General features: G+C 36.5%; 1 protein-coding gene across 1 annotated transcript in view; it reads right to left on the bottom strand.

Annotated features, from left to right (window-relative positions):
- Positions 1-16,308, bottom strand: part of LOC138387285 (ADAMTS-like protein 1) — a 192,995-nt gene that overhangs the window by 133,335 nt on the left and 43,352 nt on the right. Inside the window, exon 3 of the mRNA XM_069474226.1 lies at positions 1,799-1,844. Coding sequence (XP_069330327.1) covers positions 1,799-1,844 — 46 coding nt within the window. The remainder of the gene's footprint in view (positions 1-1,798; positions 1,845-16,308) is intronic.

The raw sequence follows: 16,308 nt of genomic DNA, 5'->3' as shown, positions 1-16,308 counted from the left end.
CCCCTGTGTAGTTGAATATATCAATTACTAGTCCTGCCTGTCAAACTCAATAATGTCTCTAAATCGAAATTATTATTTTCCTCTCCCAAAACTCCTCCCAACTTTAGTACTTCTGATAATGTCATTTGCCATTCCAGAAACCTGAATACTCATTTTGCATTCAACAAATAAGTATTTCCTGTGTGCTTAATATTTGTATTCAACAGTTCCAGGCACTGGGATAAAGGAGAGAACAAGATGAACAAGGCTCCTGCCCTCATGGAATTTACATTCTAGAGTGTGGAAACATAAAACAAACAAGTAATTAAAAAAGACAAAATTTTGGTAGAGAGAAGTGCTGCAAAGAATGTAAAGAATGAATGACTGTTATGAGGGATGAGTTTGCACCGTAGGACAACCATATTAGATAAGGCGAGCAAGGAAGCCACTTCAAAGAGGTGACATTTGAGCTGAGACTTGAATAATGAAAATGTCAATCAATCATGAAAATATTGAAGAAAGAGCTTCGCCAACAGAGATATCAGTGAGTGCTAAAGCTCAAAATATGCATATACCTTTTTGCTTTCCTTCTATCACTCTAATTTCAAATGTTTGTCAAGTCTTATAGCGTGACCTCAATTTTGATCCCTCTTGTATCTATTTCCTCTTGGGTTAAGCCCTCATTACATTTTCTTTTTTCCTAAAGGGATAGGGTCTTGCTGGGTTGCCCTGGCTGGCCTCGATCTCTTGGGCTTACCAGATCCTCCTGCCTCCTCAGCCTGCTGAGTAGCTGGGACCACAGGCATGCACCACCATGCTTGGGCTTAAGCCCTCATTACTTCTTGTTCCCCACCCATTTCCTGTTCCAGTGCAAACTTCATATCACTACAGAGGTGACCACACTAAAGTGAAACGCTACATCATTCTCTCACTCTGAAGCCTCTAGTGACTCCCATTATTCGCTGAACTAATGTAAACTTGGAAGACCAACATTCAAATCTCTTCATGGTATAACCTCAAAAATATCTTCCAATTTTTCTCTTCCATACTTCTGGGCTCAGTTCTACTGAAATTAAGGTTCAGAACACATCTTAAACATTCCTGCCTCCAGAGTTGTCCACGTGTCCCCTCCACTTGGACTCATTGTCATCCCCTTACACCCAATATGGGCCAGTCATAGCCCTCCACGCCCTGTCTTGAATCTCCTTTTCCTCTAAGACCCTTAACCTTAAGAGTTTTCTCTGTTTTAACCTACAAAGAACTGTATTCCTTTCTTATAGAATTTTTCATATTTTGCCCTAGAATATAGTTATGTGCACATCTGTCTTCTCTCTATATACCCCTTACTATATTACAGATGTTTTAAGACAGGGCCCACATGTTATTTACCCTTGTACTAGTGTAGTGCCTCATACATAGTTGGCACTGGATATTATTTGTTGAATGAATGAGTTTGTCAAATCTAAGTCTGATTAGTTAATATTTATTTTATGATACCCCAGGTGGTTTCCCTTTTATCATTCTTCTTACTCATTCTCATGAGACCTATATATGAAAAGGCAGAAAGGAGAGAGGAAATAAATACAGAGAGGCCTTGTTTTGAAACAGTCTAATTAGCTTCAAGCTGGTCAAATGATTAAAAGTTTATATTGAGAAACATTAAAAATACCATTTTAATCCTGCATAATCAGTATAGTATGAGATAAATAACTCTTAGTGAAATGCTAATTGATTGATTTCTTGCTCAGGAAATAAACTTGCTTAGCACTATGCAGTGCTAAGAAAATACATCATCACAATCATAGAACCTTGTGCTTACCACATTGCTGCATGTTCTATATCGGATATTTCTTCCTTCACAGCTCCTAGGTCACAAAAAGAAAAAAAATTTCATTACTACTTACGAAAGGCTAAAAATTTGAAATATTTTTTAGAAAAATGATTTCTTCTTAATACTAGTAGAAGGACCTCCCTTCTCTTCTAAGTAGGTTCTTAGGAGATACTATTAAATACTAAATTGAGCAGATCTAAAGAAGTTGTATACGTAAATTGATTTCTGGGTAAGAGTTGACCTAAGTATTCATTTTTCTTCAAAAACTTCCAAAATAAGTATTTAGTGCATATTTATCCAAATAAATATTAGTGCAACGTTTTCTGAAAAAATACTTATATTAAATGAATTCTATTTTCTTCATATATTTCTGATATAAAACTGAAAAAACTTAGATCTTGAATATGATTAAAAAATGGACTTAATATTCAACATGTCTTAAAAATCACATTTCTAAGAACATTAAAAGCCATAATTCTTTAAAATTACTTTTATTTCTAAAATACATGCTCATTGTAGAGGTTTTGAAAAAGATTACTAAAAATAAAGTTTCCTGTAGTTGCCTCATCTAAAACTAATCACTATTGTTTTATTTGTACCTTTCCAGTGAGAAGGAAATCACATCACTTAAATAATTATGTAGACATTTTTCTCCACTTAAAATTTTTTGAAAGTATTTTCCCACACTATTAAATAACTTTAAAGACATCATTTTGAGAGCTACATAATATTCCATCAAATGCTAAACATAATTTGTATAATCATTCTTCCATTACTTGTCACTTAAGTAATTTCTTATTTGGGGTTTGATAAATGATAGTGTGACAAGCCCTCTGCAGGCATATGTTTTATCCAAGTTTCTGTGTCTTTAGAATAGATAAATTTCTAGAAGGGGAATTACTGGACTAAAGGGAATGAACTTTTGTAAGGCTTTTGATAAATATTGCCAAATTGCATTCCATAAAAGTTGTACCATTACATACTCCCACCAACAATACATGGGAGTTTACATTTTATTGAATTCTTGTGAACAAAAATAATCCATTTTTGCTAAAACATCCAATGATGACGCTTAAGTCATGAACAGTACTCTGCTTTTTTTTAAAATTAGTCATATTTTTCAAAAAGTAAGTTAAAAATATACTATAGAATTCTGAGAGAATGATTATACTATTCACTAATAGTTGTGGAATCCCAGGTACCTTTCTAAGTTTGCTGGACTTGTCAATTTATTTAATCTTCTCAAAAACCCTAGGAGATAGGACACTGTCATTATATCCATTCTACAGATGAGAAAACTGAAGCTCAGGAAGGCTAAATAACTTGCCAAAATCACACAACTGTTAAGTTGTAGAGCTGAGATTTGACACCAGACCATCTGGCTTCAGAGCTCCCACTCATAATCACAATGTTTTAATGCATCCTAATTCATGTTTTTTTTTTTGTTCGGCAAACATCATAGAGCTTCTATTATGTGCTGGGCAATGAAATTACTATGAAGAATTACAAAGAAGAATGAATACGACTTAATATTTATTATTAATCAAATTAATCACATAATTCAGTGTAAGAAATGCTAAATAGCATTTGTCTTAGGTCTTGAGAATGTTAGCAAAAAGAAAATGTCATCTGAAAACATAATTATATAAAAGCTATCTTAAAAGTATAGAAAAGGCCCCAGGCCTAAAGGCTTGACTGTATCAGATTGACTATATTACCATGAATTACAAATAGAAAAGGGGGCCAGGCGTGGTGGCTCATGCCTGTAATCCCAACACTTTGGAAGCCCAGTCAGGAGAATCTCTTGAGCCCAGGAGATCAAGACCAGACTGGGCAACATAGTGAGACCCTGTCTCTACAAAAAAATAAAAATAATAATTATCCAGGTGTGGTGGCACACTCCCGTAGTCCTGGCTACCCAGAAGGCTAAGGCAGGAGGATCACTTGAGCCCAGGAGTTCAAAGCTGCAGTGAGCCATGATCATGCCACTATACTCTAGCCTGGGCAATCCAGCCAGACCCCATCTCCAAAAAAAGGTCCAGCAATGTCCCAGACAAAGGCTCATTGAACTTCAAACCCTTCAAGTCCCGTTGGCAAGACTGCTGCAATCTCCACATAGATGGCTCATGCTAACCTAACTGATGCCAGCAAACATTCAGTTCATCTGAGGAACACCGTTCATGATGATGCCATGTTGACCAAGCTACTTGCCAAGAGTGGTCTGGATTTTCATGACTGCTGACAGACAAAGAGTACTGGCCATGCTGACTTAAGTATTCTAGTCCATGTGATGGACAGTTCTATTCCTTGTTGTAAATAAATCAACTGGCATTCTAGTTTGAAATATTAATCTCATGCGCTGGGTCATTGCGAGTGCACCCCCGAGAGAAGGATCTGCTCTTGGTACTCACTATTGTGGAAAAATATCAGGTTTCTGAGCCTAAAAATATGAGAGGTAGGCTCCAGATGATGGTAAATTTACAAGGTAATGATTTCTACAATTGGGAGACATTTGGTAGCATGCCATCTAGACATTGGTGTTTGCTGAATGTGATATGTTTTTCAATTTTAAAATTCTTGCTGCATATATACCATAGTGCAGTGGTTAAGAGTACCCACTTTGAAACCAGACTCCTCTTTCTGGAATCTTGGCTCTATACTTCAGTTTCTATACCTTAGTTTTGTCATCTGTAAAATGGGATATTATTTATCTCCTGGAATCATGAGGATTAACTGAATTATTATTTGTGAATTACTTCAGATGGTGCCTTGCACACAGTAAGCATTACCTGGGCATTTGATAAATTAATTAAGTGCACAATAGATGTAAAAATATAATAGATTTTGAAAGGAGATCAAGGATTTATGGAAAGAAGCTAAGCAAAGACACAGAAGCGTGAGAACATCTGGTACATTTACAAGTTTTCAAACAGTTCTTGTTTTCTGGAGGTTAGGGTTTATGTGGGAAATGGCAGTATTTGAGTGAAACAACTTTTAATTTTGAACTTTGTAATAAGCAAAGGAGAACTACTGAAAGTTTTAAAATAGAGGAGATTCAATGACTTTTGCTTTAAAAAATAAGGTCTGGTGTTAATTATTGAGGCCTTAATACTTTGTTTTTCACCTTCATTTTATTTTCTTTTGCTAATCTTATATCCATGAAAGGGATAATGGAAACAATTCTGAATTAGGAGTTTGAAGATCTGGGTTATAGATTTTGTTCTTCTACTTGCATAAATAAGCCTGTTGCCCTCCTCTCAGGGTCTTAGTTCCCTCATCCGTCAATGGATACAAGAATGCCAGCGCACAAAGTTATGATCACCAACTGAGATAATGCACAAAAGCTGTGTTCAAATGCCAAGGGGGTGATGACAGAGATATTGCTTACAAAACAAAACAAAGCAGAAAAATACTTGCTTTGATAATTTAAATGAGCCTCTTTCCAGATATTTTAAACTATAAATACCTACACAGATTTTACGAACATCCTTGGATCATGGAGATATAAGCATAGAATGTAGAAGATTGATTTTAATACTTATTATTTAGGAAGAGCAAAACAAAACAAAAACAAAGCAAAGAAAGAACACTTGTCATGATTCCAAATGAGTATCCTGTAATTGTCTAACATTTAATATTGATTTGCAAATAATTTATTCATGCCTCTGAACTGTCTTCCTTTTACTGCACTGTATTACATTTTTTATTGAGAGCTTATTTAATTTGGCTGAAATATGATATTAAAGTGGTAATGCTTAAGTTTGGTAAGGTGCTTATTATTGAAAGACATTATCAAATTGCAGGTGACAGTAGAAATACTAGCCTCTACTATATATGCAGTGCCTGCTATAGGCATCTGACTTGGTGTTAGGTACTTTGTATATTTTGTATATTTTGTATCTAATCTTCCAACAACTCTGCAAATTTTCATTATTCCCATTTAATAGATGAGAAAACTGAGGCCAAGGAAGCTAAGATGGCTTAAAGCTACATAAACGGAAAAGAGAGAACCAGAAACAGAAATCCAGAATTGCTCCAAATTATGTCAAACAATAAGAAATGGAACTGGATGTGCTCAAGATGTGTAATATACTAATACTAGTAAACTAAACACTAAAAATCTGAGAAGCTAAACAAGGGGTTGGCCTGGGGATCAGCTGTATCTTATTGTTACTATATCAATTTATCATCTACTTCTCAATTCTGGTAAATCCACTTCTGGACAAGCATACCTAGACACACACTGGAACATCTCCAAGAAAACAGTGCTCATCAGCAAAATGCAATGTGAAAGAACTTCAGTGCAGAGATGCTTATGCATTTAAAAGTTCAAATGTATTAAATATGAATGTAAATGTTACAGAAGTAGCAAAGTGACTATTCCACTGCAAGGATTTAACTCCTGCCAAGTGTGAATTTCTTCATCGAAGGCATTTATCTGGGCACAAAACCCTCTTCTGAGAATTAAGTAGTAAAAAATATTTTCTTTCTTTTTTTTTTTAACAGTTCATTAATATAAAACAGCTGAGTGGTTTCTTTCACATTTAAACAAAGTAAAATCCACCTCAGGGAATGAAAACAAGCATTAGAGATTTCAGTCTAAAATGGAGTCTGAGGAAAGTTACAGACCACTGATAACAGAGGATTAAGTACACGCACTCTCTCAATGCAAACTGTAAAATAGTTACGGGACTGTCGTCAGTGACTTAAGCACTATACTGATTATGGACTCAGAAACTGGCTCAAGTATGATAGATCAAAATATAAATATTAGAAGAAATTCCAATCCAAATTTTATAGAAAGTTCCTTATTGATTTCAGCATTTTCTCCTAGCCAGTCACTTCTTAATTTTGACTTAAAACCTTCTCTTAAAAACGGAAATCATCTCAATCATGAGCTATTACTTGCGAATTATTCAGACTTTAATTCACTTATGAGATTAGTATAGACTGGATACATACTTTGTCTCTCATTAACACATAACACACCATCTAAACTCTTCCAGTTCTTAAAATCCTGATGTTATCTTAGTTTCAATTACCATGATTTGACAACCACAGAAGAGATGAATTGCCATGGAAAATTAAAAGCTCTCTTTCTAGGCTTTAGTAACTTGTTGGCTTCTTCTTCCTCCCACATCCTTTCTCGTATAAGTCTATAAAAGAGTGGGATGTGTTCAGTTTCTCTCTCTTTCACCTGAAAATTCTTTTCATGGCCTCACTAAGCAGAAAGATGCTTCTGGTGACATAATCAGACTCCTACCTGGCGTCAGTGAAGAGTTTCTAGAAAATCTGGTGACTGCGTGTTTAAAACTCTGGAGTTCTTAACAACTTCACTTGTATTAGGTTCGCGAAACCTCAGGCTTTATCTTTGATTTCCAAGAACAGGTTACTGTATTTCCCTGAATACCATATGCCTTTCAAATAGGGACTCATAGGCAAAGAATTTTAAAATAAGACAGTCCATCTGCTTACATATTTCTCTTCTTTTAGGCATCTAACAGAAAACTGTGAGCTCTTCACAAGACAACAGACATGAAGACATGTCAGCAATTCAAGCCAGAGGGACCCTGGGCCATTCAGAGTGTGGGTTCTAGAAAGACTGTGGATTAGACAAGGCAAGGAGGTCTGCACCCACAGCAGGGGTTTCACATCCTGCTGGAACACCTTCTACTCCTTCATTTCAAATGAGCATTTCAGTACTCCTGGAACTAAATAGCAGGAGCTTTCCCCGCAAGGAGACCGTTAAAAGATTTCTACATTTCTGGGGCTTTTTCCAAAGATTCTTAAGAGGAATAACAAATTCTGAGAACACCTGAGGAAAACAAGTGCAAGTGTACTGTCAGGCTACTTTTCGTTTTCACAGACCCATCATTGTAAGAAGTTCTTTCGGGAAACACTTGATACCAATCAACTTAGCCATTAAAAAGGAAACTACCTATGAACCTCCGGACCCTGTGTGTAACTCACTGTCCTCATCTATGGTTCAAACTGGCGGCTGAAAACCTAGGGAGCAGAACTGGAGTCTGTGCAGAACAGATGGTTAGTTGTGGTCTTACCTTGCCTGGGAGAGAAAGAGGAATTAGATGGCGTGCCAGCTCTGTGGGCTTCACAAGTCCCCTGTTCTCATCTTTCTCTGAGGTCTGCTTCACTCTTATGCTTAAAAGTCATTCTTGAATAATCTATATTTTATTCTGTGTTTAAAATAATTATTACTTAATCCTAATTTACAGTATCTTAAACAAAAATCAAAGTGAAACTTGTTCAGGGGTAACATTATTTGGGGGGAGCTTGCTCCCAACAAGAGGAGTCAATTCAGCACTGTCTCTTCTTCAAAAGTATCTACAGATAACCATGCTTATGTTGTATCTTCATTACATACTCTATCTCTAGATGATTGGAAATGTCCTAGTATGCATTAATAAATTACTCACTAGTGAGTAATTTATTAATATTAATAGATTTAAATGGTTTTTAACAAACATTTAAGGAAAGTATATTTACTCTGAACAACAATATGAAGCACCCTCCCCTCTCCATGTGCTTCCAGACAACTATCTTATTCAAATAATAAGACATTGGCTTAGAAGATTCTCCATAACAAGTAATGTTTAATCTGGTAAGACCTGACTATGAAAAACTGATCTTAAATATTAAAAGGTGTTTTTGACCTTCTTTGTGGCTAACCTTTATAGTTTATCCCCCCCATGTGAGGTTAAATCTCCTTCATTGGACAAAGCCACTAAAATTCTAGAAAGAATGCATCCCCAGCACACACAACCATGAGTGGAAAATAGGAGACAGAGGTCCTTGGTGCTTTGGGACTTCCAAAAGCATACATAACGAATATCTCTTTCTCCTAAGCAGTTGAAAATTTCCTGAATCCCACGCAGAAGCAGTTTCCCACTGCTTCTTCTGCATGTGATACATCACAAGGCTCAAACAGATTAGTGCTAAGGGAGAGATTTATTTTTTTTTTCTGACTAGATAGATATGCAAGCCAAACTATTATGACAACTTGATAAATGTAGCTTTTGAAAATGCTTTCTGTTGTAATAATACAACAAACAACAAGGAGGCATGCTGCCAGGTGTCATCCATCAGTAGGTGAGCCGGCTGGGAACAGACACAGCCCTGGTGCCACACCAGCTCTTCCCAGTCTGTCAGGGGCTCTAACGGGGGCCTCCTGAGCCAAAAGAAGAGTTGGCTTTAAACCTTCATTTCAAAGCAATTTTAGACTGATTAGGAGATAATGGAAGCTCAGATTTAAACATGGTGCTGGCCGGGTGTGGTGGCTCACACCTGTAATCCTAAACTCTCTGGGAGGCCGAGGCAGGAGAATCGCTTGGGCTTAGGAGTCCAAGACCAGCCAGAGCAAGAGCGAGACTCTGTCTCTACTAAAAATAGAAAAAAATTAGCCAGGTGTGGTGACGGGCACCTGTAGTCCCAGCTACTTGGAAGGCTGAGGCAGGAGAATCACTTGAGCCCCGTAGGTTGAGGCTGCAATGAGCTATGATCATGCCACTGCACTTTAGCCTGGGTGACAGAGTGAGACCCTGTCTCAAAAAAAAAAAAAAAAGAAAAGAAAAGAAAAGAAAAGAAAGAAAGAAAAATTGGTGCTATAAGTTATGAACTAGACTTAAAAGTGTTCCTTTGGCATAGATAACATATTTTTGTGACTTCAGTTTTATAATTCAATACTTCTGCTCTATACTAATCTATCATTATAAAAACATTCTGAATGCCGTGCCAACTTGGAAATCTTGATTTATGTATACAGAGAGAGTTACTAAAACTTAATGTGGAGACCAAATTTGATATAAAGAGGTTATGTAGGTTCGGGGAAAACATTCTAAGATGACATCCTCTCTGGTTATTTTACCTTCTCTTGGCTAGATGGAGAAAGTATCTCTGCACTTTTACAGATTTTTGAGCAACAGTTAGGAGGCTACAGAGATGTTAAATTAAAATTTAGACTCCCATGAGAATATTATAGACTGAATTTTGGAGTTTGTGTTCTGAGTTTCAAATTGGTTTATTTGCTATTATGAGTGTTTGGTATGTTCTAAATTACAACTAGAGAAATCACTGCCAATTTTTTCCCCCAAAGAAATATGATTTTACATATCTCTGCCTGTTCTTCAAAGAAAGACATGCTACGACAGAGCATCAAGTTTTCACAAATATGGGCTGGCATTATGAAAAGGAGGAGTGTACTCATGTATTCAAAAAAGAATAAAGCAAAAACAATGACACTGTAAACCATAAAGATCATGCCCAGCTTCTAATGAAGCCAGAAAGTGCTCTGAGTGGATTGCTCAGACAATCTAATGAGACAATACACAATAAGTGTTCCAGCAGGGACAATGAGCCCCTGGGCAGTGCTTCCTGGTTAACAAGCTTTTGTATAATGCTCTCTGATTTCCAGTCACTTAACACATTTATTGACCAGACACTCTAAGCCAGTACTAAGCAAGGCACTGGGAAAGATTAAAAAATGATGACTTCCCTGACTCTTATCAAAGTTATAATTGACTTGGAACAAATCCCCATGAATCAGAACACAACATACACAGTATAATGCCTAGTGAACAGCTCATGGATATGATCCGAATACTAAATACAGAAGGAATTTGAAAAAGGGAAGGTTGATGAGAAGGCGATAACTTACAGAGAAAATATCTTAGGTGGGATGTCCTGTGTGAGCCTTAAGAGTCCCAAGAATGTGCTGGGAGAGAGGAGAGTTTGAGATTCAGCCCTTCCTTCCTACTCTTGCTTCCTAAAATGCTATAGTAGGTTCCTTGCCCTATATTCAATTCAGTGAATTCATCCAACACTGACTGGATACTTACTATGTGCAAGGCAGGAAGATATTTTTAAAAAAGCAAAGTAAAACCTGTGACCATAGCACTGATAGTCTAATGAGAGACAGTGTCCTGCAAATAATATAACACACAACACAATGTAAAGGTGACTGAAGGTGGTGCAAACAAAATACCTCACAAATGTAGCACAGCGAGATTCAGGGGCAAAGCTGAAGGTGGCTTTAACTAAATTTAGGATTTTGACAGGTGAGCATGGGGAAGGAGGGGCATTGTAGTTGGGTAGCTTGTTAGGAGAGGAGGCACAGAGGCAGCAAAGTGCCCAGCACTTTAAAGGACTAGGACACAGTCCTGTAGCTGCCCAGGCCTCTTTTCACTGTTAGAAAGCCATATTTTGTGTCTTTATTTGCTTTTCTCCCCTGCGGTCTATGTGTTTGATCTCTGAGCCGCAGTGCCCAGCAAAGCCCCTGGTGTACTGTTCGCATTCTACAAACATTTAATGAGATAAGGAAGGAGGAAGGAAGGAAGGAAGGAAGGAAAGAAGGAGGGTGGGAGAGAAGGAGGAAAGAGCTAATGGCCAAAGGAAGAGGGGAAGAATACAATAGAAGGAAACGCTATCATTTCAGGCCATGAAGAACTTTTAGCCTTACATTTATTCTAACTTCGAACACTGAAACCTGATTAAAATCTCTCTATAGTAAGTTAGAGATGCAAAGTTTAAAATGAAACTAAATAGCTGCCAAAGGAAAGAAACTTTTGGCTCTTTCTTATGGACATGTTTATTTTCATATATTTACTCTAAGTTGCGTTTGCCATTGCAATGCATTTGCTCCCTCTGAACGATGGCTAGGGGTGGGGGCCGGGGGATTGCTGCCTTTGGCTTGTGATCCGCTAGCAGGAAGAACATGCACTTTATAAGTACATACACACATGCCATAAGGTTTGCAAATGATCTTATATTTGCTCAGTAGCCAAAAGAGGCAAAGAATGAGAATAAAAACAAATGTGTTTTAGCAACATCAAGTCCAACTTTTCCATCTTCCCCATGAGGAAAATGTATATTATGAAACTCTAGGATTCTAACAATCTTACCCGATACAACCCTAGAGTTGGGAATTTATGAATTATTTTGGCTAGAGACGAAAGTTCTTCTATCCGTCCATGACACCCAGATGTCCATTGCAAAATGGGGGTCTGGAGAATCACAACTTGTAAAAAAAAAAAAAAAAACTATTTATATTAAGAGCAGCTTTTGCTCCTCTTCCTGCTTGGCAGCAAAATGGACTTTGCATATCTGGAGGAGAGGGTCTCTTTTTCAGAGTCACACATTTCAGTTTTAAAGTGGAAGGGCACCTTGGATGTTTGTTCAACAAGTATGTATTGAATACCTATTCTGTTCCAGGTACTGCCCACTTGACTTGATAGATGAGCAAACTAAATCACAGAGAAACTAAAACCCAGTTTAATATCACACAGCTAGAAAACAGTGGTGCCAAAATTCAAAATCAGTAGAAAAAAGAAAAAACATGATCCACAAAGTAGGCAAAGAAACTCACTGCTATAAGTTCTGGTTCCCACAACATGTGGCTCTCTCCCATTAGAAAAGGATGTTTATCTTGACCTTTGGAGTCCTACCCCAAAGCCCCCAAATAGGGATTGGCTCTGGAGCTATTTGAAATTGGTATATGCAGTTATGGGCTTTGGATAATGATCATGTATGAATATGACATCACCAATTGTTTTATAGTTATTCTTCCTGCCTCCAGGTGAAGTATTCATCCCCCATTATTTATGATTCCAAACTCCCTGTTTTTTCTCTTAATACCTGGTATCTGTTTCTGTCTCTGTCTCTGTCTCTCTCAGTGATTGAAACTAAGCAAAAACAGTTAGGATTAGATAACACTTCTTTCCTATTTTCTACAAATTGGACTCAAACAAAGGAAATAAAAGAATTCAAGTAGTATTAGAAAGCTTTTTCATTTGTTGGTGGTTGAAGAGAGGGAGGAGTTGGTGGGATGAATGCTGAATTAAAGGTGGAAAGTTAAACTCAACTCTATAGATAAGAAGTTTCATGATTTTAAGGGTAGGTGAGTCTCAGATAATTTGCATAAACTACTCAAGAATCACTGGGACATTAGTCTAGACACTCACTAATAAGCTGGAAACTTAAAGGATCATATTTATAAGCTTAATTAATAATGGAATGAAAGGGAATGTCAGAAAGCACTCAGTACCTCCACCACTTTGGGCAAGGCTGATCGTGACTAATACTGGACAACTGTATACCTTCTCAGAGAAGTCATTCTTGTGACTCACAGTAGTACTTGGGGCAATCAGACATACTTTTATGTCTTGCAACACTGGTACCCATGGCTGTATGCACGACCCTCTCACATGGCAGACTGCGTCATAGAAACTTGAGTGAGGAATTTTAATATAAAGAATTTGCTTTATCAGGAAATTCCTTTTTTTCTTCATTATCCTAACCTCTAAATTCCCAGGGAGCTAGAGACAAACCTCATCATTGCACTATCATCTCCTTCAATAGAGCAGCAGTTCTAACTCTGGATACATATGAAAATCATTTGGAGAGCTTTTAGAAAATTACTGACATCAGGGCTTCACCCCCAAGAAATTTTAATTTAACTGGTCTTTGGTGGGGCCTAGATATTTGCATTTTTTTTTAAAAAAAGAAAGCTTTCCAGGCGATTCTAAAGTGCAGCTAGGGTTAAGAACTACTTCCATAACAGAAGGAGGAATAAAAATCACATAAACATATCAATAGATATAGAAAAAGCATTTGACAAAATTTAACACCTTTCCTGATAAAAACTTTCAAAAACTAGGAATAGAAGGAAATTTTCATAAAGGCCATATGTGAAAAGCCTATAGCTAATATCATACTCAATGGCTTTTCCTCTACGATCAGGAACAAGGATGCCCACTCTTGCCACTTCTATTCAACATAGTATTGGAAGAAGTCCTAGCCAGGACAATTAGGGAAGAAAAAGAAATAAAAGGCATCCAGATAGGAAAGAAAGAAGTAAAATTATCTCTGTTTGCAGATGACATGATCTTATAAGTAGAAATCCCTATAGACTCTACAAAAAACGTAGAATAAACAATTTTAATAAAATTGTAGGGCAAAAACTCAACACACAAAAATCAGTTGCATTTCTTCACACTAAACAAACTGTCCAAAAAGGAAATTAAGAGAACAACTGCATTTATAATAGCATCAAAAAGAATAAAGTACTTGGTAATAAACTAAGGAAGTGAAAGACTTGTACACTAAAAGCTACAAAACATACTGAAAGAAATTAAAGACAATGAAATAAATGGTAAATTATTCTGTTTTCATGGAGTAGAAAACTTAATATTGTTTATATGTCCAAACTACCCAAGGTGATCTACAGATTGAATGCTATCCTTATCAAAATCCCAATGGCATTTTTTACAAAAATAGAAAAAACAATCTTAAAATCCATATGAAACTAAAAAGAACCCTGAATAGTCAAAACAATCTTCAGAAAGAAGAACTCCTGTTTTCGAAATATTTTACAAAGCTATAGAAATTAAATCAATATGGTACTGTTGTAAAGACAGACATATGGATCAATGGCACAGAATAGTGCATCCAGAAAAAAACCTCACATGTATATAGTCCATTGATTTTTTTTTTAATTTTCTTAGAAATTTTTAATGGATGCTGGACTTACTTAATGGGAAGGAAAAATAGGGCATAATCAAATTATTTGAAGACATTCTCTCTCCCTCCCTAAGTGCACATTTGGGAACAAAACCAATTGGCTATTGGACAGAGGTGGGGGTGGGGGAAGGGGATGGGTATATACTTACATGATGAGTGCGATGTGCACTGTCTGGGGAATGGACATGCTTGAATGTGCTGACTTGGGGGGATGGGGTGGGGGGAGGGGATAAGTATATACTGACATGGGCAATATAGTCAATTGATTTTTGACAAAGATGTCAAGAATACTAATGGGGAAAGGATAGTCTCTTCAACAAATAGTGCTGGGAAAACTGAATATTCACATAAAGAATAAAATTGTTATTTTTTCACCATATACAAAAATTGACTTGAAATAGATTAAAGACTTAAATGTAAGACCTGAAACTATAAAACTCCTACGAGAAAATATAGGGTCAAAGCTTGATGATATTGATTTTGGCAATTATTTCTTGACTATAACACTAAAAGCACAGGCAACAAAAGCAAAAATAGACAAGTAGGGCTATATCAAACTAAAAGGATCTACACAGCAAAGGAAATAATAAACAGAGTGAAAAGGCAACCTATGAAATGGGAGAAAATATTTGCAAACCATATATCTGATAAGGGGATAATATCCAAAATATATAAGGAACTCCTTCAACTCAATAACAAAAAACCCAAATAGCCCAATTTAAAAATGGGCAAAGGATCTGAATAGACATTTCTCAAAAGAAGATATACAAATAACCAAGAGGTATATGAAAAGATGCTCAACATTACTAATCATTAGGGAAATACAATTAAAACCACAATAAGCTATCACCTCAGGTCTGTTAGGATGGCTATTATCAAAAAACCCAAAAGATAACAAGTGTTGATGAGGATGTGGAGAAATCGGCACCTTTGCATACTGTTGGTGGGGATATGAAATGATGCAACCACTATGGAAAACAGTATGGAGGTTCCTCAAAAAATTAAAAATAGAAATATATGATTCAGCAATCCGTCTCCTAGGTACTTATCGATAAGATTTGAAATTATATCTGTAAAGAATGATGATGGTACTTTGATAGGGATTGCATTAATCCTGTAGATCACTTCAGGTAGTATGGACATTTTTAACAATATTGATTCCACCAATCCATGAGCAAGGTAGAATTTTCCATCTGTTTACATCTTCTACAATTTCTTTTCTTAGTGTCTCATCGTTCTCCCAGTATATGTCTCTCACATCCTTCGTTAAATATATTCCTAGATATTTAATTTTCTTTGAGGCTATTGTAAAAGGTATTGTGTTTTTGATTTGAATTTCACCTTGACTGTTATTGGCATATATGAATGCCTCTGATTTGTGTATATTGATTTTTTATCCTGAGACTTTACTGAATTCATATATCAATTCTAGGAGTCTCTTGGTTGAATCCTTGAGGTTTTCTAGATATAACATCATGTCATCGGCAAAGAGCGAGAGTTTGATCTCATCTGCCCCCATTTGGATGCCCTTAATGCTCCTCTCTTGTCTAATTGCTCTAGCAAGGACTTCCAGCACTATGTTGAATAGAAGTGGAGATAGCCTCCACATGTACTCGCCATCAAATTGACACTAACTGATCAACACTATGATGCTCACATGGTAGTAATATTCTCTAGGGATTAGGGGGTTGGCAGGGGTAGGTAAACTCACAACTAATGGACACTATGAGCATTGTAGGGGTGAAGGGCATGCCTCTAATCCTCACTTGGGTGAGGCAAAGACATAAAATGTAACCAAAATGTTTGTAACCCTCATAATATCCTGAAATAAAAAAAAATTGAAATTAGGATCTCAAAGATATATTTGTACCCCCATATTCACTGCAGCATTATTCACAAGAGATAAGATGTAGAAATAACCTAAATATCCATCAATGGATGAATGGATTAAGAAAATATGGTAGATA

This window comes from Eulemur rufifrons, chromosome 7, assembly GCF_041146395.1.
Source record: "Eulemur rufifrons isolate Redbay chromosome 7, OSU_ERuf_1, whole genome shotgun sequence".
Classification (NCBI taxonomy): Eukaryota; Metazoa; Chordata; class Mammalia; order Primates; family Lemuridae; genus Eulemur; species Eulemur rufifrons.
The sequence above is the reverse complement of the archived record's forward strand: the minus strand, read 5'-3'. Positions and strand labels throughout refer to the sequence as shown.